Here is a 26461-nt window from a genome sequence, read left to right as displayed (position 1 = left end):
CCGTCGCCCTGAAGAGTTATTTGGATCACTGAATGTGAAGTTATGGGGATCATTTTAAAGGGAATTTTAAGCAAAGAAGAATGCCGCAAACCGTACTTCAAAAGGACCATCCGTTAAAAAATGACAGTTGTTTAAAGATTTAAAAAAGTGTTTTAATTTAAAGAAATTGGCTAATTTTGAAAATCTTTGAACATCTGCCATTTTGCGCAGGATCAACCTTTTGAAGTGTGGTTTGCGGCATTGTTTTCAGTTGAAGTAGACCTTTAAAATTATGTACAACTCAACATAGGCTGTCATTAAAGATTTTCTTCTGACCCCCGACGGGCCGTCCCCCAAAGGTGATATCCGACCACCATGTACACAGAAAAGTAGCTTACAATTTCCAGTAACGGTATACCAAATGTGGTTGTGATATCGTTTGTCGTTTAAAAGTTATTAAGTCGTCCTAAGACTTAACGGTCACCCTGTATATAGAGGAACTGGATAGTACCCGTGAAAAGTAAATATTAGGAGTAAGTTGTAAACACCTTTTCACCACACTATGATGTTATTAGCTGTTTTACATACGTTAATTAGAGGCTGGAAGTTACGTTTTGCTGGCCATGCCAGCTGTAATCGTAATTTGGGGACCGAGCAGGTTTTTACATAACTAGGGCCGTAAAATCAACTGCCCGCTTAAATTTGCGTTGACTATCAGTAAGCATTAATTATTATTGTGAATAGTTGTAGTGTGGTGAAAAATAGTGTTCGTACTACGGATCAAAAATGGTTTTACAACTCTCGAACGTTTTAAAAACTATCTCGAGCCGGCAAAACCTCGTTTTCGGCCCAAGGTAGGAAATATACTATTAAAATCTAGCCTTTGAACGGTTGGACAAGTATATTTTGATTTTGTATTTTTTGACATACAGTAGGTTATTTATTGTTAACTTTGAATGAATAAAATTATTTGAAAAAGTAAAATTTTAAACACTGAAACGCTCTCCAGAAACATGCCTTGGAATTGCCATCAGCTGATTCATAAAGGTAAATCTCTGGATGGTTATAATCCGTGGTTAAAACCTATCTTTATCACTCTAGAAACACGTGTAGTAGCACAGAGATTAAAGAGTAGACGCAATTGTAAATGTTTACTCTATCTACAGATGGTGACATTACTACTGTACTCCAGTAAGTTATCTTAGTTAATATTGTGTAGTAACATCTCGTGTACCAGATTTGCACGTGACCTGCTCGGTTGCTCCCCTCCCTTCGGCAACCTGCATCAACATTTTCTCCTGTCACTCGCACCGCGACCGAACTCTGTCAGTTCGTAGTCGCATAGTCGTAGTCGGTGTATTGGTGGGCTACAAACTGGAGGTTGTGTTATTGTGTCATGGCTAACTTTACAGCTTAAGTTAGTGTTCGTTTCATCCTCTGGAAGTTAATTTATCATCTAATATGCCGTAAGTAATAGAGTATTTAATTTTAAATAATGTTTCACTAGTAACTAATATTTTCCTGAGAATGCATTGTTTATGTATAGCTTATTTTGAATCTTATAAGATACACTTGTTTATAAATACGATTGTGTATAAATGGAAAAAAGTTGTCTTTTATTTGCAGATTTTTAATGAACATGATTTTCAAAACAAAACAAGTCAACTATAATAGACTCGTACACTTTTTCAATTAGAGTAGTTTAAGTTTGTTACCCGCCAATGATCAAATCGTATTTTACCAGCATAATTGAAGTATTAAATCAATTTGCACATATACAGTACTTATGGTAACTTTCTTTTTAACAATCCAAAAATACAAAATTACACTCCAATATAAGTTTTATTTAACCTTGCATACCTCCTTTATTTGACCTGAAAGATGTCGGGTTTTCTACGCTGTTTAAGCTATGATATATATTATGTTAAGCTAATTGCTGAATTAGTTTGGTCTATGTTTATACTTGGCAATCGGTTTAATATGTTTAGCAATTATGCTAACTTAGCATAGCTGTATAATATAACATGTTGGCTGAATGACCACGCGAAAGAGAAAAAAAATACGCTAAACAGAGAGTGAAGCGATATTTTGAGTTGCCAACTCTTTCCTTCTCGGAAAATTAATAAAGGAAAATTGTCAATCGTGGAAAACCCCTATAAAAACAAACAAACCAGCAAAACAAATCTACCGTTTAAATAGACAGCTTTAAAACGCCAATCTGAATCTGCCATCAATCCGTATGTCAATGTCGATATCGTTATATTTCGTTATGAAATAGCCATTACAACAATGTCAACTCTGATTTACTTTGATAACGGAATTGTGTTCAGTTTTGTTTTGTTTCTATAACGGGAATACCCTAGTTACAAATGCGTTATGAGAAGCGTATGTAATTAATATATATATTTATTATTCCAAAATCATGCTTGGAATATAAAAAAGATTGTTTAAATAACCCGGCGGTAAAAATGAGGCTTGCAACGAAAAATGAATGTAAATGTTGGAAAAAGGGTTGGCTTAGCTAAACTCTTTATGAAAATCAGTTATGGGCTTAAGGATCAACAAAAATTCGATTGGAAAAATACTCTTAGACAATTTACTTAGGTATTAAGATATTTATTTTAACGACGCCAACACAAATCAAGGAGCGTTTGGTTTAAGACGAGAAGAGTGAACATGTGTTGAATAGATTAAATTACAGCTGTGTTGTTGACTATGATCAGCTGATTATTTTAGTCAGTATAATCAAACATACTCCCTTAGTAGATTAGTCATCCTAATGGAACAGCTGAAGCCAATTTTATTGTTAGTTCTGTACGTCCAGCAAAATTTTTATTTCAGCTGCAGTTATTTTAATAAGAACAAAATGAGAGCATTCTATTGGCTGAGGGAACACCATTAGCCCAATGAAACGGGGTGAAGCTATCGGCCTCGGTGGTCTAGTGGATAGCGTGCCGGGTTTCGAAACTTATGGTACCAGGTTCGAAACCCATTGGGGGCACTAACTTTTTGTCTAAGATTTTTGCATTATCAGCAAGTTTGGTTAGTTTTGTTAGGTTATAACAGTTAAATTTTATAATTAAAACCTTATAAAATTGAATTTGAGCTATTTATAGTTTTATTTTATGAACAGAACTTTTTTTCGAGTAAACCTTCATTAAATTTTTTCATTATCAGCAAGTTTGGTTAGTTTGGTTAGGTTATCACAGTTTAATTTTATAATTAAAAAATATAAAATTTAATTTGAGGCATTTATAGTTTTATTTTATGAACAGAATTATTTTTTCTATTAGTAAACCTTCATTCAATTTTGTCATTATCAGCAAGTTTGGTTAGTTAGGTTAGGTTATGACAGTTTAATTAAAAAATTAACTATATATTTTTTTTTAGTTTCAAGCCTAAAATAATATTTTTTTTTATTTATAATTTTTAAACTCTCATTTTGTCCGTATTAAAAAACTGCAGCTGAAATAAAAATCGTGCGTACGTCCAACTATAGAGGTTATGTTTTGTTTACAATTTGTTTCTTGTTATTGCAGTCATTTAAAACTTCGTTTAACCTAATAAAACGATATACTCATAAACAATAACTGGTCTCCTAGTTATATAACCAAATAGTAAAGCACAAATCATGAAAATAACACTAAAATAATAGAAACAAAATGTTGTCTACACTAGCGATCAGTGTGGACGTACATGAACTAAACGCAAAAAACAAGCTTCAAAATTTACAATGGGATGAGGTGTCTCCTATGGTATAATTTATTGAAATCCCAATGACCAAAGACAGCTGGGCTCACTTTCGAACTGTACTAACAACTGTATTAACAAGATTTTAACTCAGTCTGAGTCTCAGAATCGAACACTGTTAGACAACCACTTATCTTGAACTCGTAATTTTGATCAGTAAACACGGCTGTCTTATCTTTAAGGGAAACTATGAGAATTCTTGTGTTCTAGACATTATCTCGGCAAATCACTGTAAACACGAATGAACTGAAGTAGCTTATCGATGATTCACCACATTATTCTTACCATAACATCAAGTCTGACACCCGTGGCGAGTGACGACATTGTTAAATACATGATACATGATTACCTAATCGTAACACATACCGATGTATAATCAGCAAATTGTTACTGTGCATTCGTTAGTTTTAAAACAACAGGTCTGCTGATGTAGTTTAGAAAATTAAATTTGTAAAAAATAGTGTTTATTTTATACATGGGTGTAAAAAGTGGATGGATAACGTTAGTGCTTAGTCGTGATTAAGGCTAATTATGTAGTGTTTTTAAAAGGTACCTAATTTTTCAAACATAACCAATATACTGTAAATTCCACTACTCAAAGTCTTTTGAATGGAAATAGCCTTAGAATAAAACTAACTACTTCAGAATCCTATAAATGTTTCTAAATAAAAAATAATCTAAGCCACTTCTTGCGTAAAACTAGTATTTTGCTCAAATTACAATGTTAACGATGGGCCATAGATAAACCTTTGACTATTAATACAACAATTTGTCTTAGTTGATGTGAGCCACCTACAGATTGCGCTGATCTAAATAACTGATTTTTGCCGATTACATGATGGTTTTTACCAAGTCAAACTGATGGAATGACTTATTATGAGCTAGAGCAACTGTTGTGACCCAGCAACTATGTCAGTAACAAAAAATAAGGTACAAAATAGAGTTTTAGACACTAGCGAAATCTGTGACTGGCTCACACAACTACATTCTAATAAAAAATTAGAATGTAAAAAATGGCTTTTTTTTAGTAAAAAATTGGCGACATCCAATTGATCTAATAGTTGGATTGGCTGATCCATATAGATGGGATGTCTTCTTCTGTATCCAATAGTCAATGATAAAACATACTTATGTTTTATCTATGGTTTTACATACACAAACTATTATTACAACAGTCAAATAGTCTTCAGTGCCGTAGTACATACATTATTAAATTTGAATAGGAACTTAAACACAAGAACTGTATCATTAATGCAACTTATGGATATTTTAGTGCCTATCTAAAAGTTAATTGTAAAAATTTAGAGATTGCAAACGAATGCAGGTGAACGAATTGAATATGTAGGCCTGCCTGTTCTTTTTATCAGCAAAACATATTATACACATTTGAACATGGTGTTTCCCCTTTTTGTTAGAAAATAATGTGGAACGCAGTTCTCAGGCTTTGTCAGACTAGCCATTCAGCTGATTACAACAATTAAATAATTAAGAAACCACCAGCCGGGCGTAATCTTCGTTGCACCGCGATCGGCAAGTTGTTTGTACCCTATCCGCCATCACACACACAAACCTGCATGCAACAACAACATACAACCAGAGTCGTGAACAAGAAAACAACACTTGTCATGCATATTTTTGTCTCAAACATTCGCGCATCCATTAGAATACCGACGAATCAGTCATGTAGAGAATCAGGCTTGTAGAATTGTTTCTTTCAATTGCATGATTTTCATGGTTTTAGTATTACCTATTATCATGAGCACCAATTATTAAATTAACATACCATTCATGTAGTACGAATTACCAACAATATATTTAATCAGCTGTTTTAACTCGTTCCAACGAAATGTTATGTGGTTGGCTGTTGGTTGAGGTCGGGTCAGCAAACTGGTTTTCTTCCAGTCAACAGGTTCATCATACGCAACTTCTAAATGAGAGTTTGCATTGGCGAATACAAACATTGATGTTATGAATTAGATGCAGTTTGATATACTTTAAAACATATGAATAAAAGTATGATTTCATTTAATATTTATGAAATAAAACAATTAGCAGCTATTTGTTAATGACAAAGCATGGTCGATTATTAAGACATTAAGGTTATTTTTAATTATTGTACCTAAGTAGTGATCAATATGCTAGTTTCATTACATAAAATTGTACTTACTACGACATCTTTTTGTGTAATCCATCTCAGCTCGAACGAGGTATGTTTGAACAATGGCATAATTAATGCTGTAGTTGAACATGTGGTTTTATGGAATTAGCTCCAAACTATTGTTTCATTTATGGCGTAATAACATTTAACAATCTATTTTACAGCCCCAACCAACATTACATAAGAGTACGGCATTCCATATATTGCTATACAAAAACTGTCAAACACTTCAAAGTATTATTATTAGTTACCTCATTGTAAACATTCTAATTATCCTAACAAGTTTATAAGTTAACAACAAGCATAATTATTAAACATAATTATCCATTATCAAGATGTGAAAACCACCTAGGTGCGTATTTTAACACAAAAATATCAGTGGAGAATGAGTGTAGAATCTGTAATAGCTTTGTTACCGACTAAGAACAGCTGTTTGGTTAGTAAGGAGTCTATGGTAAGGATCATGTATTGAAAGCCCAATGATCAGGAACAGCTGTTTCCAGTATCGAGCCATGAAAAAGTCACACTTTTTTCTCAGGATCGAACCGGTGACCTTGTGATTTCTAGGCGAGCACTATATACTGAGCTACCCAACTAGGACCACTATTAAGCTGTTATTGCAGAAACAAACAATAAAATAATAAGTCTCAATTGCAATAAATTATAAGTTACGTCATTCTATACTGAATTAACTTTGTATCTGCATGTAAGCTTTTCTGGAACAAATTTTCTTCCTTTATAACCCCTCAGAAGGAACTATTTACGCGATTGTACACATAAACCAACATTAAACCAAAGGCAATGTATATATAGATGCACCGCTTTACGAGTATACCGTACTCATTACGTAATAGGTCATGTAACAATCATGTCTGTAAAGGTAGAGTTACTTCAAGTCAAGGCCAACCGGTCAGTGATTGTGATATAGAAACGCACTGATATAGCAAAATCCCACTGATATTGCAGTAACACTGATCTTGCAGCCAGTGGACATCGCAGGAAGCTGAGACAACAGCATTGTCTGCAGCTAAATTAATGCCATAATGCTACTAATGCCTTTCAATGCCGCAGCCTTACCGGAGCCAGGAAGAGGAACATACTAGATGCTGCATTGTTAAGGATTCCAGGAAATCAGAGGTTATGTCATAGGTTATACGTGGGTGTCACGTCGATAGTGTATATGACGAGGAGGTGCATATAATACGTGTAAGAAAGTAAATATAATTTGCAAACACGTTATGCAATTTAATTTTTAAGATTTGGCAAGTGATTGCATCTTTGTTCAGAAGCGTGTTGAGTCGTGACCAATTGTTGTAAATATGGTTGAGATTGAAGTTTGCTAAGTTTGTTTGTTATCGAGCTGGAAAGTAGTATGCACTATAATAGATTGAATTCATCTTCAAATTTTATTGATTTTTAGCGAATTTCCCTATAGGGAAGTTGCTATTGACGTAGGTGGCACGGTAAGGCCGGGAGCCGGGACCGATTAACTTTTTAATCTCAATATCCCTAGAGGCCAAAAACACGATTCGTTCAATTTTTTTTATATATATATACGTCCGTTTTTGTCAGATTTTGATGAAATTTTGTTTGAAGGTGTAAGGCAGGATAAACTTGAACGAGTTCGCGAACCAGCATGATCGCAACAGGGTTTTACGGGGGGTTGTTGTTTATGGGGGTAAAAATAGTTTTTTTTTCTTTTTTGTCCCTCAAAACACAAACTTTCCCAATTCCTCTCTAGACCTATTTAAAAAGTTTAAAAAATAGGCCTAATTTAGTATAAAAAAGTGTTTTTGTACGGTTATTGGTTATGGAGAAATCCAAAAATTTTAAGTTTAAAATTCCCATGTTATACTTACGAAGAATATTGTAAAATGTTGTAGTTTGCTTATTTATGAAAGTCTTTTGATCAAACTTGGCAAATTTATTAATTGTATACTGAGCTATTAATATTTTACTAAAAAGCCCACTTTAGTAGTTTTCCTGTAGCAGCAAACCTAGGTACTCGTTAAAACTAATGTTATTTAAATAGATTCAATTTAAAATCTCTTCAGGCAAATGGAAATTCGCTTAGTCTGCATGTTTGCTGCGGCGGGGGTATTTATATTAAGGTGTGATGAACATAAGTTTTATAATGCAATTTTTATTGACTGCCACAGCAAATGGACTCCACTACTCTATGCGCCACACCCCTCGTGTTCATTATTTGCTTGGTTGTTGTTTCAATAAGATTTTTTTAAATTCTGCTCTCTCTACAGAAGTTTAAAAGCATTTAATTGAAATGTGTCAAGTATTAAACTTGTCATTATAGTCAAACGAAAACTGTTGGCTAAACCACATTGACTGAAGGACTAAATAGTTTTACCGTTTCAAGATACTGTAAGTATAATTTCCTAGCCATTAAAATTGTATTAGGAAGTAGTTTGTTGAGCTAGGCTCTCCATTGTCTCAAGTCCTTGGATGGGACAGATCACCGACGTAGTTTCGCTAAAATGGTGGGAACTTCAACAGAAAGCAACTTCTTTAACTCCATGACGTGGTCAGCCATGGGAAACTTTATTGTTTACGTTTTTATCTCGATCCTCGCTACTCTGTGTGCGGTAATTTGGTAGTAAATTATGTTTCTGTTCCTGATTGTTACAAATCGTATGAAACAAAGGCCAACAAGGCCATTATCAAAATATGTACGGTATGCCTGCAATGCAAGGATTTATTTAACAATTTTATATTAAACTTTAGCTTAGAAGTCAATATTTTCAAGATAATCTTACGATAGAACTGAAACAGTTAGTCACTCAGTAGAGAAACAATAATAAACTGTATATATTAAATGGATTTAGTAGATATTACAAGTCGTATCTTGAGGGCGAACACTAATTATTGTACGTTAATAATAAATACTATTATGCTTTGTCTATTACATTCAGTAAATGATTCTCATAATAATAATTTATGAATAAAACTCTAAGTAAAACATTAACTACTCTACAGCTAACGCAAACTCCTTCTTAGCAATTAATAAGAATTTGAATGTAAAAAATACTATTGGATCTCTTACGAACCGTAGGGTGGTAATCGGGAAACAGGAAACAGTCCATTCATATTACTACTTACCAACCCACTTTCAAGGAAGCGAGTTAATTTATCATGTGCATTGATTCATTTTTAAGTCCATTCAAATCTCTTTACAGTTTTAAAAGATTCAAATGGCTTCAATGAGACGAATCAGCTGATAACTCGCGTTTTAATTGAACAGCTGACTTTACATTGCCATATGTTTTCTACGTCACCGCATTGGTTATTGGCTATTCTAAAAATGCATAGCATAATCTGACAATTAATTGATTTCATACACATTTCAGCTTTTCATTTTTGGATAGAATATTTGCAAAAATGTACAATTTGTCACCTGACATATGATTTGATGAAACTACTTAGCTACAATTGGAGGTAGCATTGGCACGGCAACTCTGCTAGCAAATCTAGATGCTGTGAAATGTTGTTATGTAACAAGGAGAGTCGGTTCATTACCTCATGGCTTTATGTGTGTACAAAATACCACATTTCCCTAGCTCAAATTTACTACAAGTATAGTATACTATAGTGTATATAGTATAGTCAATTATGAAACACATTTAAAATCGCAAATAACCACTTCATACTAACCTTATTTTCGTTTTCCTTTCAATCTTTGCGTCCTATCATGGGTTTTAATTAAAATTTTATTTCCAGACGTTCTGTGTTTCAATAGCTCAGTAAATTTTAGTATTCAACGTTTTCTTACTAATTTTAGTTCGAGCTTCCCAAAACTAACACGTCTACGATTCAAGAGATGAATTATTTGTTATTTAAATTAATTTAATTTAAATCGGAGTTATTTCAAATTGTCTCATATATGGTATAAAAACCATTCATGGAATCGTATACATTAAAAGTAAGAATATAAGGGGGGGGTTAATTTAATAATCACTTTTGTATTGGGGTTGGGGATGGTAAACGGTATGTAAAGACGAGGCGAAGTAAACCAGGATCTCTAAGTACCGCAGTGCTTCATGACTACACTAATGTCAAGGTTGCTTTCACAAAAGGCTGACGTTATGCAAGAGTGGCCCACCATGAATCTCAGTGTGCAGCCAGTTTTGTATACAATAAAAACGTAAACAAAGTATAGAATTACGTTATGAACTACGCTAGGAAAATCATATATCATGATCGTACCGGAACAATCTATATAAATAAAATTAGAGTTTTGTCTGTACATTGCTCAGAATCATAAACCTTTAGGTTATTTTTACGTTTTATACATTAAAGAAGCCGAAACAAGTCTCATCTAAATTTCTGTCTGTCTGTCTGTCTGTCTGTCTGTCTGTCTGTCTGTCTGTCTGTCTGCAACACTCAAGATGGCATTTTACGCAATCTTCTCCAGGAAAATGAGAGTACCTATCAAGATCCAAGTCATTTTAATGTATTTACTGGATTGGTGAGAGTGTCTTTAGCGATTAAAATATGGTCTCACTACTTCGTAAATAAAATTACGGACGTTCAAAAATGCAGTTTTGTGCGATTTTTTTAAAGTTTTCGTCCAATTTTTATCACATAATCATCTATGAAATAACGAACAGCTGTTCGGATCAAGATTATTTTTTCTAGCTGTCACTGATATGTTTACAAATGTTGTTTACAAATACCGCAACCATTTTCGATCACGTTTTGAAAGCGAATGTCAACGAAGTGAGATCAAAAACGTTTTTCTTACATAACGGATTTAATTAATCGCAAGTTCAATAATATAGTGTAATAGTGTAACCGTAAATGAAATTAATTAACTAGGTATCATCCAGGTCAGGAACCAGAAATTCTTTAGTGTATGAAATTGTTCTTGAGTTTTGATAACAAGAAAGAAGACCTTGAATCAGTGTTGTATACGGGTGGGAAACTTAAATTTAATAATGATCGTCGCCAATAGCTTAGAAACAAGATTTCCACTCAGTGACGGCGCTTCAATGGCGGTTGTGTAAAGTGTAAAGTAAAAAAATCACAACTGCTGTAGGTGATTGTAACAGAGGTTTACGGATAATGCTAAACTCGGTTTCCAATGTGTAACTTTCTGTTCTTAACATTGACTATACTGTATATATAGTCAATAGTTTCTACTCACCGTGTGATGCAATCGTTGGACCATACAGCCAATAGGCAAATAGCCTATCTCTTTGGTACGTACACCTAGCCAATTATTCATAACAACCTTTTTGACGACGATCGACGATCCTTGATACCGGTACTTTTTCCTAGGATACACGGCCTACCTACTTAAGAAATAAAATTACAAACGTCCAAAAACCCAACGTTGTGTGATTTTTATCACATTCCCTTCTAATGTTAATGGATAGCCTATACCAATCATTGTTTAGAGAATACGTAATCTATTAAATAACAAAACAGTTGTTTGTATAAGGTTGTTTTTTTTTTCAAACTGACACCGATAAGTTTACATTAAAAGTTATTTATAAATAAAGCAATTTATGGTAAATAACTTTGACTGCCAATAACCTTTTACGAGAAAATCCAAAACCAAGAGATCAATATCCTCGGGACTTGATTAACGAATACAGTTGATCGGATGTACTATAGTTCTTAACTGTAAACGTTGGTTTTTGGTACTGATTTCCCTTAGAACCGTTGGTAGCAGCAAGAATAACATTTACGTACTACAACATCATTGTAATTTACAAATTAGTTAACGTTGATGTTGCACCTTATTTATTACAGGCGTATTTAATTTAACTGTATAAGTTTTGCTTTTCTTTCTGGATTCCAAAATGTTAGTTTATGCTAAGAAAACGATAGGCTAACGCATTTTAGTACAACTCAGTAAACCATCATGAATTGTTTAAACGCTTTACGTTGTTTATGCATCAATAGTTCGTGGCCTATTTTGGTAATTTTTATTATAAATTACCAATCTAAATCGTCTATAGTACTTCATTTCAAATAGTCATCCGTCATTTCGACAGCATTACGGGTCATCTTCGGTCCAAGCAAATATAAATTGTTATGATAAAATTTGATGCCATTAACAAAGATTTCAAATACTAATTTTATATGTACCTACTTTGTTATACTTAAAGCGTAGCAAATTCTCTAATTAAGTTCTGGATTTGTGTGTGTATGTCTGTTGGTAACGCATTAATGTCCTTTATTTCTCAGTGTTTCACGGAAAGGACAAGAGCACCTTGATAATGAAAAATGTCAACCCGAATAAAGTGTTAAATTGTGAAGTTAATGTAGTACCTTATATACTTTTAACCATTGTGGAAAGTAACTTTCAGGCCTACCTTAGGGCTATGCCTCATAGATCTATAAAGATTTTTTTAGTTTAATCATTGGATTTAACATATGGACCAACATGATCCGGGTGACATTTAATTTCGAAGCATTTGTTTTGGCTTGTGCTTGAAACTGTCAGATACTGTATTTGCGAAGGTTTATCTATAACGAGAGGTCGTCCAGTGGTCGAAACTCGACCAAAAATATGTAATGTACAGACTTCTCTATTTTCTCCCCACACTGTAAATAAAACATGTGATTGGGATTTCTTCCATTTGTTTTGATTTTCTGTTTACATTTGGTTGTTATTTCGTCACCATCATGGCAACCCAGTTGTTCCATGTAAATTTTTTGAGGTTTTCAAATTCGTTTTTTGTGCTTATTTTTTAGCCTACTTTAATTTATAAAGGGATTCTGCACATCTACAGGCAAATATCTTTCTAACAGTATGCATAGATTTCCCCTGCGATGCACACGAGCTGAGAAAAAGGGTTTTAAAGAAACATGCTTGCCTATTAATATATAGATAGATTGTTCTGCCAGCATATCTGAAAATATTAAAATCAACTGCTGTTCTTAATATAAGAAGGTTTCAACTGGCTACGATAAGATCCCCGTGCGTAGAACGGGTACACAGCTAGTCTTAAATGTAGAAGTCTAACAACAATAACAATGTGTTACGTAATACGATTTTCAAATCAGCTGGAAGTCGTTGACTAAGTCAGTAATTTCTTGGTGGACATCTTTTTGAAATAACTCAAACGCTTTTGGCGTATAATATCTAAACCTCATTGACGTGTACGTCCTCATGAAAAACAATAATTAATGCTGAAAATCGTAATTTACGTAAAGCCATACATATTCCCTTGTTAATATGTATCGTAATGGAACTGCTAAAGACAATTAATTCAATGGATTTTGCCGATGGCAGCTTGGGTGTGTTGATTTTGATTTTACTTCCCCTACCTATTTATTGTTATTTTACCCTTAATTTATTGAAATATAATTGTCAACTAACCTCTGGTATGTTGGATTTCGATTTGGAGTAACGTATATACAGTACTGTAAAATTCAATCCTCATAAAATTCAATACTCATACAGAGGTAATAAGGTTGTAGGGGAGGTCATTGTACAGCTTAGGCCCAAGTCATGCATACAACTCATTGGACTTAACGTGATCAAATAAACAACATGATCTTAACGTTGGTTGTGAACATGATCAAATAAAAAACTTAAAGTTGTAATTAAAAAATCGGACGGGGATCATGATTTGTTTGTGCAATACAAACTATCATCTCCTACACAGCATATTTCGATGGATTCAACCACACCATAACCCCTTTTAAATTCTTTGTAACAAAATTTATTTTTCCCTAAATTGAAACTGAATGCATAAACACCAGTCAGTTATGTTGAGAATACAAAATCGGAATTGCTTCTCTAGAAGTATTTTCAACCCGTGCGTGCCCTCCTACACTTGCGATATTTTCTGCCACCTCAGATGACGAGTTAGCTTTATCCTAATTACTTTCGAGTTCATTGCTAACTAAGCATAATTCATTTGTATTAAAATATGCACAAATTCTCCCAATATAATACGAATTCAATGTATTTAATTTTTTTTTATATTGAGATTTCCTCTGGAAACTGTTCTCACCCCTAAGCCATTTAGTTAATCGAATGTCCATGTTAATACTGTGCCCTTTCATAATGTATACAGTGAGGAACATTACAGTGTGCTATACACTGTAAGTAAAAACATTGCAATTGTGGTGGATTTTAAGCATATCCGTAGTGCTATTGAAGGTATTATTGTGGTTTAACAGTAGAACTTCAGTAGTACCACACTCTATAAGTTAATTAAACTATCAAGAAATTACAGCTACAGCTGTTACAGTTAGTCTACTTCGGTATGAAAAATCAGTGTTGCGACCTCAACATAAATAAGTCATAGCCTCCTCTAATACAAGGCCGCGGTGGACAAAATTGGCAACACCGCAGTCCCGCCCTACCGAAACAGCTGTTGCACTTCATAATGGAGCTTCTGCGCAACGTTTATGTTTACACTTTTGTTACTACTGGTCATGGCACTAGACCGGCCGTGCGAGGTTGCCACACACCAACGTCGCGGCCTTGAATTGGAGTAAACTGTGTAATTATGTTTAATTTACAATAATATATTTTCTATTCGAAGTTTAAACATTTTGCTGATGCGTAGTGAGATCAGCTGATGTGGCAGGTCAGTGCCCCGGCTGAGGCTGAGTACCGGCTCAATTCGGGCCACAGCCACATCAATCAGCTTTCCACGCTAACTACTGACATTAGTACAAGGATCTGCAGGACTTTGTCTGCAATGCTCGCCCTATTTACTTGACAGGTTGTGAAAGTATTTCACTAAAATTAAATACTTGAGCGTGTTGAGTGATAATGTAGCAAAAATTACAGTTCTAGTAGGTTAAAGTCTTTTTGCTACCCAAACAGGAAAGGAGGAATTAGTTACCCAACACGAAACTGGTAAAACACCTCTTTCCCAGTTGTGTAACATGGAATGAATCACTTGTTTACAGTACTTTTTCTGGCTTAAAAAAATAAATCTTTTCGTTGAAGCGATAATGAAACTTTCCAACCGGTCAGTCCTCTACAGAGAGGCCATAAACACCACAACTACACAACTCACAATTACAGTAATTTGTGAGTTTTTTCCCGAGATTCAACATTCAAAGATATTTTAGTATACGGATTATCATTTCCAGGTTTCATTTTCATTTTCCATTGTTCAGTAAAATTGGGAATCGATTTACAATTAAGACAACCCTTCGAACAGTACCTACTCATGTTACTTACGCTAAAGGAGGTTATTGAATTTACACCAGCATTATCATCTGGTAGCTTATTCGTGTTGTTTGTTTGGTTATAAATTCACAAAAGAGACGATATTACAGCAGTCAAAGTTGTTCAACTTTTGTCACAGTGTTCGTCAAACTGTAAGGGTAATTTCCGTTGTGTGACATGAGAAGGAAAACAGCTCTCATATATTTGTCACGTATACAGTCAAACATATTTCCTTATGACATTTGGTTGTTTACTCAAACTCCAAAACAATCGGGCGATGACTCTGAAGCAGAAAGGATTAGTTTATAATTTATTTTTCCTTGTTTTGAAGTTTATTGTTGGTGACAGTAAGTTTATATTGTTGCAAAGGAGCTTGAAATCCAGAATCTAGAATTCAACCCCGTCTTCAGAAGGACCTAAACATTACCTATAAAAAGATTAGTAAACAAATCGGTAAACAACGCTTTCGAATCATAACCATAGATAAAACATACTCCCAGTCTATGACATAATCCCTCCAACAACAAACCTGCTGACTAAGCGAATTTCCATTTTTGTCTAATAATTAGTGTAGTGAAATATTTCCACCTGTCAGTTTTTTTTTAACCTTTGGTTTAACGAGTACTTTGGTTTGCTGCTACAGGGAATAAAACATTTTTTCGGTAACATGTTAAAGTTACCATTAGTATGCCATTTATTCTAAAAATAACTATGACGTAATTGCTGATCAATTAAATTAAACGAAGACGAGAGAAAGGTTTGTCATCGTTAAGAGATCACAATCATTCTTCATTGCGGAAGAATTTACTCCCTTTCTAGAATACAATCTTTCAAGCATCTAGAAGACTCCGCATTTAATAGTCAATTACGAATGTAATAAAGACCGTCACTTGTAGCACTTTCTCCCTCAATGTTGCAGTTAATAGTTTGCGTCAAAACAATTAACCTTGCTACCAACCGTAAAATCTATCTTACGTTGATTACATATTGTGTTACCAACATTTCAAATGCAATCTTTTCTTCTTGTGATTTTCCCAATAGCAGATTTACTTTTAGCATATTAAACAGACAGTATGCCTATCTGGTGGTTATAGAAGTAAGAGCATTGCCTTGCAATTTAGTAGGCATCGTCATACACGTATTATATACTTAAAGCTAGAATCTGTCATCAGTCACACGTACAATATATATAAACTCTAGTAAAATTTGGTTTAAAATATCTCAAACTATATCAAAGGGCAATCCAGAAACGAGTTTGGAAGACATCTAACGATTTTTAAGAAAATACTGTACAAGCAAGTCATAATAATCATCAGACAATGAAGTGTTCAGCGTTGGCGGATATCAACTTCTTACTGGAATTTCTATTGTTTTGCACCATTATAAGGGTAATTTGGGTAATAGTAATCTAATGACTCTTTTTCGGTGATTAGGAGGAAATCATAATGTCTGCAAAAAGTTACAACGAGCTATAATAATCTCTGAGTAATTTTGAACAGGATCCACATTGCAGTTTAACTTCGCTGTACCTCCAAATAAGAAAACCAAATGTGATTTTCTACGACTTGTTATTGTCTTGTTGTCAAATTAAGTTCTCATTTGACATTAGCATATTTCAAAAATAATCTCGTTATAAAAAATCCTTAGGTACATGGACAAAATTTGCCAAACACAAAACACAACCAAACTTGTATGGACTTAGAAGTATAGAACGGTTTGAAATATTTTCAAAATTCTGTTTCTTATGATCTTCTAAAGAAAAAAAATGTTTTTATTTGTGTGGGAAACATATTTTTAAATATTTGTTATCGGCAAAATGACTGGCAAATACTGGCAACTTAAAATAAATAAGGTGTTTAAAATGTTGCATAACGAACATTCGATATTTTTTATTGACTAAACATCAAAGAATAATTTTATTTTGGTATAGGCATCTCCAGGAGTGTGATGTCAAAAGACACTCAAGGTCCTTCCCAGTTTCTTGCTCATCCTAAACCTTGGCACATTTGTGTCCTCAAGGTCTGGTGTACCACCTAGCATAGGGCCTTTCATGCATCACAGACTACTATAGAACCTGTCAAATAAATTGTGGTCATGAGTTTTCACTGAAGGTGAAGGAGCTCCATTCGTAAGAATATCCACAACTATTTGCAGCGTGTTTTATAATTTTTTTTTTTTTTTTTGTAAATTAATAAACATTTTTATCACAATACTATTCTGTAATATATCAACAATAGTCCCACTGATAACATAAACTCCACCATTAACAAAATGAAAAAATAAAGTATTCTCTCGTTTTCATAAAAATTGTTGTAGATTCCACTCGTACTATTAAATAGGGCATGAGCTAAATTAATTCAACTAAACGTTAAAAATTAAATGCTACAAATCTGCTTCAGACACATAACGAATAATTTGAATTTTATTTATCAACAACTTCATTATTGAATGTACAAACTTACCACGTCTTTATAAATAAAAATATTTAGTTTTTTAATCAAGTTTTAATGGCTTGACTGGACAAACTGTTTACTTTTCAGTATGTGTGTATGTTGCACATTAGTCCTTACTGGTTGTTTTGCTTTTTCATAAGAAACGAGAGCACAGTAGAGTTGTAGATGCAACTTTTTTCAAATTTCTCTACAATGTTAAAAAGTTTTTTTAGGCTACCAAAAAAAACCTGCTAACGGCATTTGGTTACCTTTGAATGCCCAGAAAATGGACAGAACCCTAAACGATTGAAAAATTGGGAAAAGACAAAAATTGTTCCAGGATAGAACAGTAGGTATCTCAAATTGACTGAAAAGATACTTTGGTAATGCATAAATATATAAATTAAATAAATAATCACAGACGTAGATCTGATTTTATAAATATGCAGAAAATAATTTGCCACAGTCATCATCACTGTTCAATAAATCGAGTTAGTCTCTTTCTCTTATTTTATCACACAACTTTAAGTTAAGCTACATAGAGTAGACTACTGGTACTTGAATGAACCTGAAATTTTTAGGAGGGAGAAGTATATATTGTAATCTCACTTTTAACTTAATCTCTTTTAACTACCTACTGGTAATAAAGTGCTACTTGCTAATTATATCTCCTCACTAACTAACTGTTATCAGTTTAACCACAGAAAACATACTACTATACCCAGAATGCTAACCGCATGGTAAAAAGCATTAAGTGTTTTGAGAGAGCTTTGCCTGTCAATTCGTAGGCAGCGCCACCAGCGTTGCTATGTTGAGTGCATGGCAACGCTGGTGGCGCTGCCTACGAATTGACAGGCAAAGCTCTCTCAAAACACTTAATGCTTTTTACCATGCGGTTGGCATTCTGGGTTATAGTAGTATGTTTTCTGTGGTTTAACTATAGTACAAGCATGAACCTGGTAGGTTGTTATCTCTTCTGTGTAGTACCATAGATTAAATGAGTAGACTTGTCTACTCCTTTAATCTATGTTAGTACTGTATAGTTAAACTTTGTCAGTGGCTGATAAAATACTATCTGACAACTTAACATGTAAGTTGATTTCATTGTTGTAAGATGAGTATAGGTTGAAAATAAAAGATTTCTGAGAACATTTTTAAAATGAAAATCAACTTATCAAGTATCGACATATTCTTAGGTATATTCTTTCTTTCCTAGCGTAATTATTATTTTTAAAGCAATATAGACCCCCCTATATTTATATTTACAAAATGTTAATCAGTGAATTTTTACTTTTTCTACCTATTCATAGTTGTAGTAGTCTATTGGAGAAAGTATTGTTTTAGTCAAAGTTTTTGAGTTTGAGTTTTGAGTGACGGATCCCCCTGAACCCAAAACAAGTTATTTTCAAAGTGATGTCTGTGTGTCTGGATGTGTACGTCCGATTTTGATGACATTCGGTATGAAGGTACTAATTCATGGTATCTCCAGGTATTTATTTCATTTTTGAAATTTGATTTTCAATATTAATCCTTCCATAAAATAACAAAACACAGATTTGTACAAAAACTGCTCGGACAATTTTGATTAAATAGCCTACTATTAGGGTCCTTTTCACTCTAAACAAAATGATAAAACACATAAAAATTACAATTCAAAAGTTGCAACTTTCGGGATTTTACCTATAAAATATCATAGTTACTCCCACCGTTTCCCTAATTATAAGGGTTGTTGACAAGCTAATGAGAGAAAGTATGTGTCAGATTGCTTATACTGTTTATTAAAATTAATTTTGACATCAGAGTAATTTATTGTGTAAGGAAATTGTTACTCATGAGTCATGACTAACATAATCATTTCCATTACGCAATCAATGACTAGAGCAGTTCATAAGTCATTAAACAACACTTATGTTGGGATACAAAGCAGAAAGCACAGACCTACAGTCAGAATTTCTAACTGCTTTTACTGGTCTCAAATGCTGTACTTAAATTGCTGTATCAATCAATCAAATAATTTCTCAATATTTTCTGTAGGCCTACAAAATATTTTCTCAAGAACTGTTATGTTTAGTTGTTCAAAATAAGTTGGTTCCAGCTACACAGCTCAGGTGTACCACAACACAAAAATACACAGAAACCTTCTGTTTATAAACACCATAGTTTGTTTACGAAAAGTTGTGAAATTGCAGCTATAATCTTTGGTTGTTTTCATTAGTAAATTTGCAAAAGGAGATAAACCTAAATACTGCTTTATCTTTGTGAAACAAAGAAAACATCCATAAAATAATCGTAAAAGTAAGTCATTGTATGACCAAACACAAGTGAATACCCAGAGTTCACTAAAAATTAACAATGCTCTACAAAATTTAGAATCTACTTTGATAAATTTATAAAACACACCAAACTTATGACAACGGTCTTCTTAGTTCATATTTTGGATAACAAGGCTATTTTGAACTTTTATCATATTTTACAACAGCAATTAATAAAGTAATACACGGTGAATTCACGATATTATATTTTTTAAATATCACACCCAGGACGCTAGGCTGTAGCCTGGAACCGTTTTACACATTACTTCAGGCTAGTTCTAGAGGGTCGCGGCACTATCACATGGATAAAATCCATGATTGGTAATTGGCGGGATTTGAACCCGGGACCTCGGGCCCCAAACTCCCGCTCTACCACTAGACCTGCTCGCTACCATTGACTATCAATGTCGCTACCATTGACTATACACCTATAGTCAATGTCGCTACCCACCCCACTGCCCTGGCAGCTGAGTAGTTTTAAAAACTCTCCGCATAAAAGATCATGTCCAAACCCAGCTGCTATTATTATCAGAATTATTTTTCCTACTATGGTTGAGCTAAACAGACACTTTTGTTTGTTTGGAGAAGGCAAACGTTTGTTTGATTAAGAAAAATTAAGGTTTAGATTATGGTATAATATTTGAATATTCAAAACATAAAGTAGTTTTATGTGATTATTTGCATTGTGATGAAATGTAATTTTTCACAAAAGTTCTGTTTCGGGGCTCTATACATGCAGTTGTTTTCCGCTTGGCTTCAATTTGCTCTTGCACTACATACAATATTGCCACAAAACGTGTCACTTTCAGGATTAGTAGTGAAATATACTGTTTTGTCTAAAAAAAAATATATTTTGCAGGTCTGGGAGGGAAAAGAGGTCCTCCGCAGCTGAAAATTTTGTGAAGGAGAAGAAGGAACAAGAGGTGAAGGACCTCAAAGAGAAGGGAGAAGTGCAGCATGTGAGCACGTTCAGACAGGCACTGCCACAGGTAGGTTATCAACATTGTTGACGAAATATAAAGTATACTAAAGAGAAATATCATACAAATAAATCTACTACGCCAAGGAGTGTCATAGGTATTCATAATGGCTTATAGTTATTTGTTGGTCCCAGGACATTTTCTTTATTTCTTGTTCTTTGTTGTAAAAGTTCCTTAATGTTTACAATTTTTTATTATTCAACAGTTTGTCCATTCCAAATAAATGTACTGTATACCTATCTACTTACAGCCCATATTTAATCAGAGGTACTTCTGTGTGTCTGTATCATCCTAGATATCATAACAAATCATCATCCTGATTGACTATAGCAACTATTGTTCTATCATCATTCAATTGAAAATACAAAGAAAGACTGTTGTAGTATAGTGATTTTATTACAAAGGCAAACAATCTTATTGAGCTGTGGAAAGCAAATACATAAAAAAACTTATGCTGTCCTGCAATCTCTTATGTTATTTTTGTTGTTTTAGTTAATATCAATCATTGGTTCATATGGATTTTGTTTACTTTTATGTTTGTTAAAATTATATACAATCCTACTAAGATTAAATAAAATCATTTTGAATTTATAATTTTACAAACCAAACCTATTTAAAGATAAAATCTAAAAGCACACATCTCTGAACCATCGATTGCTCATTAGAAAAATGTGTAAGTGTGTTTTTATATAAAATACATAGCACTCATTTAATATTGTTTTAACAGGTTTTGGCAAGTACCGCAAAGAATCTGATTCTGCTAGACCTCGGCATGACAGTAGCATTCCCAACGATTGTGATTCCTGTGTTACTCAACGCCAAAACTGGTCTATCTTTCACAACTTCTCAAGCTTCATGGTTCGGTAAGATATCTTGCATTTAAGAAGATAAAGAATATAGACAACAATTGCTTGAATTTGTTCAACGTTCAATATCTTTATTTATTAAGAAGTAGACTATATATTTGAATTATGTACTAACTACCAACGTAAAATCATTTACATCCAAACAATTCAAATGGTGAGTTTATTCATGCTTTTATACTTTTTACTCATTGTATATGAGCTTTCAATGCAGATAATTCTGAATTATATGGTAGTAAAATTGACAACGAATTAAGATGATGCTTGCAAAACATGATAATAAGGGGGCGTTCAATCAATAAGGTAAGACCAAGTGGAAGGTATAGATTCCTTCCCCTAAGTCCACCTAAATTTTGTGAAGACAGTAGACTGTGCTACTGTTAGAGCTATAAATATCACAGACTATACGATGCAAAATCTCTTAACTGCAGTTTTCTATGTTACATCCAAGCGTGTTGCAGGTAGCATAGGCTTCATTTGCCAGCCCCTAGGTAGTGTTCTGTCTGGCATAGTTCTGGAGCCTCTAGGACGCAAATACTCCATGCTACTGGTCAACGTTCCTCACATCATCGGATGGTACCTCTTCTACAGTGCAAGCTCTCTCTTTACCATGTTCACTGCCATCATCATCATGGGTTTGGGTAAGAAAACTGTTCAAAAAATATCAGTAATATCAATGATAAATATCAAGTTCGTTGTAAGCTGTACAGTACATCTCATACAACAATCTGGTGGTTTTTAAACATACGAGTACTTTACAGTACATGTTCAAGCTCAAATTTCATTTCTAAAATTTTTTTGTTCTTTTGAATGAAACCGTGAAAACATCTGATCATAGCACTTTGATTGTTGAACACATGGAACTAAACTTGTTTTACCAGTGAGATACAGTAAAACAAAATAATTTAAAACAAAAATCAACACGAAGCTATGGTCAACAAATTATTAACAAATATTTGGTCATGAAAAATTACTAAGTACTTCATTTTAGTATACCGTTTATCAGTCATTCCATCTTTTAAACAATTAAGTATTCATACCTAATAATGCACACTATTTATCCGTGATGAATGTAATCAAGTGACAGTGACACATAAATGATGGTTTAGGTGTGGGATTCATGGAGGCTCCGATCATTACGTATGTAGGAGAGATCTCCGAGCCCAGGTTCAGAGGAATGCTAACATCCTACGCTGGTATCTTTGTGTCTCTCGGGTTCGTAGTGATCTACGCAATGGGCAACTTCACAGACTGGCATCATGTTGCGGCTATCAGCTGTACCATTCCTGTCATCACCATTATTGCCATTTCTCAGGTAATTTTAAGGTACAATTTTGCTTTCCAATGTTCAGAGGTTATTTACTGATTAATAAAAACTAGAAACCTTCCAGAGGTACTGCAACAAAAGGTGGTAATTTTTTGAAAATATATGTAAGTTACGTAGCTTTCTGTCACGCATTATTTTTCTTAAGGCGATTCAGATAATCCAAGTCTATATCCTATTATAAAAAATATCCTATTTTTAATAGGTTCCATTTGTATGCATTCTTAGTACTGTACAAATCCTTTTTGACAAAATTAAAGGTTTTCATAAACCTATTTTTCATCATTAAATTCTGTAGACTCAATACAACCCAGTTTTATGAACATAAATAAATATAGATATCCTAAACAAACACTAAGCAAAATTCCATTTGTCCATTTCAGTTTTCATTGAAATATTATTCCCTGTATGGGAAATTGGCTAAAATGTTATTTCAAAATTTAATTGTACATCAAAACAGTTTTTAAATCAATAAGGGCATTTGTGTTTTTTTTTTCACTTATCAAATACAAAATTAAAAAAAACTTTACTAGATTTTTAATTTAAGATATAAATTTGCTCAAGGGATTTTGAAAACAATTTTTAAGAAAGCATTTAATTTTTTTATTCAAATTTGAGCAGAAAATCTTGGTCATCTAAATCTCTGTAAGATTTTATACTGTACCTCATTAATCATAAGTTGACGTTCAGGTGCCAGAGACGCCGCTGTGGCTGCTGTCTCGAGGCAGGCTGGAGGAAGCTGAGAAAGCTTTGTGTTGGCTTCGAGGCTGGGTGGAACCGAGGAACATTCGTGCGGAGCTGCTGGAAATGATCCGCTACAGCGAGGCGTCCCAGCTACGGAAGTCCGGGACTCTTGAGAAGGCTGCGTACACCAACGATGTCAGCATAGACGATGAGGGCAAAACTGTGACTTTGACATCCAATGGAGTAGCTCTCAAAAACGAAAAGTCCGGTAAAAGTGAGTTCGTAACCGTTGACTTGACTCAACCAGACTCAAAGAGTAACAACAATGCTGAAAACTGTGTGAAGTTTGCGAGTGTCGGGGAACACGAGACAGACTGGAAAGTGAGAATGAAAGACCTTGTGAGACCTGAGATGTTGAGGCCGCTGGGACTCGTCATCGGTTTCTTCTTCTTCTTGAACGCATCTGGCATTGCAGCGATGAGACCCTACTTTGTGAAAGTTTTTGAAAAACTGAAGTTTCCAATAACACCACTTCATGCTACAGTAAGTGTTAGGCAACCTTAACTGGAAGAAAACATTACATTTTGAATGCATTTTCAAAACTATTAACATAATTAAATGTGTTAAACATTGTACTAAATATACTAAATTGTGTTGTAGACAACAATTCCCATACATTTATGACATAAATTGTTTTGTCTCTTTAAAATTCACATTTAAAACCTTGTAAAGAAATTTGGTCAGCCTTCTTGGATCTTTGAAAGCAAAGTCCATTAACAAATCAATCGCCAGGGGGTTTAAAGCCTTAAATGAAATAAACTTTTTAGTTACCTACCATTTGTAACTCTGCTAGATATTAAGCGTGTAATTATTGTTATTTGTTCCCTCATTTATCGTTTAATACATTTTGAGGTAAAATACTCAAATATTTGACTAAACTGTACATACTATTTCTCTTTCAGGTGCTATTTTCTGTGATCCAGTTCACAGCCAACATCCTGTGCATGGTGAGTGTGCGGTGGACAGGCAAACGCCCAATGGCGCTGATATCCCTGACGGCCTGCGCCATTGCTACCACCACAACAGCTCTGTATACCTTCTTCACAGATCCAGCCGACAGATCTGGATGGTTGCCGTTCATCATGTTGCTCATACTCCAGTTCTTCACTGGCTACGGAGTCGCACCAGTACCTTGGATGCTCGTCAGTGAAGTGTTTCCTTTTAGGTAAATATCCAAATTTTCTATTTTGAGTATTCGTGAATTAAGCTAGAATTATTCCTTATAGCTAATCAATGTGGAAGAGATGATTGTCAATTGTGACTTGGTTGTTGACCTAGTTCATTCTTCAGTCACAATGGAAAAGCCTTAGGTAGGACAGCTGGTCGGAGTACTAAACTATACCCATTACCCCGTTAGACAAATTACTGACTATTGTGATGAACTAGCTACAGGTCCAAAAGAAAGACAAGTTGGCTATCCAACAACTCTAAAAAGCCTACAAATCTGAGAATCGCTTGATAGTAAGAACATTTAAATGTACTTATTTCTTGTTGTTAGTAAGACGAACTCTTATGTTTCACAGAGGGCGTAGTCTGGCCAGTGGCGTAGCAGCAGCAGCCTCGTATATTCTAGGCTTTGTCGCCACCAAGACGTTCCTCAGCCTGGAGGCTAGCCTCACGCTAGGAGGAGTGTTCCTCACTTACGGCCTCCTCACCTTCCTTGGTGCGGCGTTCCTCTACTACTCCATGGTAGAGACCGAGGGCAGGTCCCTGGAGCAGATAGAGCAAGACTACAAGAAGAAAATCAACTCATGACAACGTAAATACTCAGTGATATTAGTTTGCCTAGTGTAAGATATTTTTGTACAGCTATTTATTTTTATAAGAATTATTTTTGATTGTGATTTGTTATTCCCCCTATATTCTCTGCTGTTTTCTCTTTTATTTTATTTATTACTAAGGGAACATATCCGGCACTGAATGTCGGAATTGGATATGTTTCTTATAGAAAAAAAAGTATCAGTTACCTTATTATGGCATGTGGCGGCAGATTTGATAGTTTAAACAAATTTTTAAACACAGCGAAGCATGCGTGTCTGGTCAGCTACAAAGCTAGAAATTGTGTCATTCTGTTCACAAATGATGCCAGTAAGTGGCGAGGAGCCTCGTGAACACACACACTCACACGTGAACTACGGGTTTATACTAATTACATAATAAGGTCATAAGAACAAAGTATTATAGAATTTAGAAATTTTTTTCTTTTAAAGACAGACTTGCTCAATATTCATTGTGACCATCGTGTATGGGTAGTACAAATAATTTTGTATACTGAAGCTATTTTACATTTGAAGGTTATGGAGAATAATAAAAAAAAAACTACATTTAGTTGGAGGCAAAAATGTGTCATTTTCTTATACCATTTATTACATTTTATAATAGGGTTTAATTATCCTGCCTATACTGGTTGCAGCAAGGCTGAAAAACACAAAGAATAACCAGAAATAACTTTGAAAATACGTTTAGACGTTAAATTAAAAAAGTTGCTATATTTTCAAACCTATTCAAGGTCTTTGGTTCTTCTTCTATTGAAACCACCGACTTTATCTATTTTGTCCCCATCATCACAAATAACCAACAAAAGGCGGCTGTAAAAAATAAGATGACGCAATATTTGTCCACGCATCCACAGGTCTTTTTTCGCAGCGTAACGTGAGGGTTAGTAGAGAATTATACATTTATGAGGAGTTGACAAGTTTTTCTCCATAGGATTCCTTGTTTTCCAGGAGAGTAGACACCATGCAAACTGTATGGTATAA

The 26461-nt window shown here is 34.2% G+C and overlaps 1 protein-coding gene across 1 annotated transcript; it reads left to right on the top strand.

Annotated features, from left to right (window-relative positions):
• Positions 1-1299: 1299 nt before the first annotated feature.
• LOC128991882 (facilitated trehalose transporter Tret1-2 homolog) lies at positions 1300-25540 on the top strand. The gene is made up of 8 exons (XM_054415138.1): positions 1300-1445; positions 20651-20780; positions 21499-21634; positions 22096-22275; positions 22744-22949; positions 23649-24185; positions 24605-24867; positions 25226-25540. The coding sequence occupies exons 1-8, from the start codon at positions 1441-1443 to the stop codon at positions 25455-25457; spliced, it is 1689 nt and encodes a 562-aa protein (XP_054271113.1). The 5' UTR covers positions 1300-1440; the 3' UTR covers positions 25458-25540.
• The last annotated feature ends 921 nt before the right edge of the window (positions 25541-26461 follow it).

The sequence above is a fragment of the Macrosteles quadrilineatus genome, unplaced genomic scaffold (genome assembly GCF_028750875.1).
Source record: "Macrosteles quadrilineatus isolate MER2022 unplaced genomic scaffold, UCM_ALF_1.0 Scaffold_4__1_contigs__length_99947679, whole genome shotgun sequence".
Lineage (NCBI taxonomy): Eukaryota > Metazoa > Arthropoda > Insecta > Hemiptera > Cicadellidae > Macrosteles > Macrosteles quadrilineatus.
Note: the sequence above shows the minus strand (reverse complement) of the source record. Positions and strands in the feature narration are given on the sequence as shown.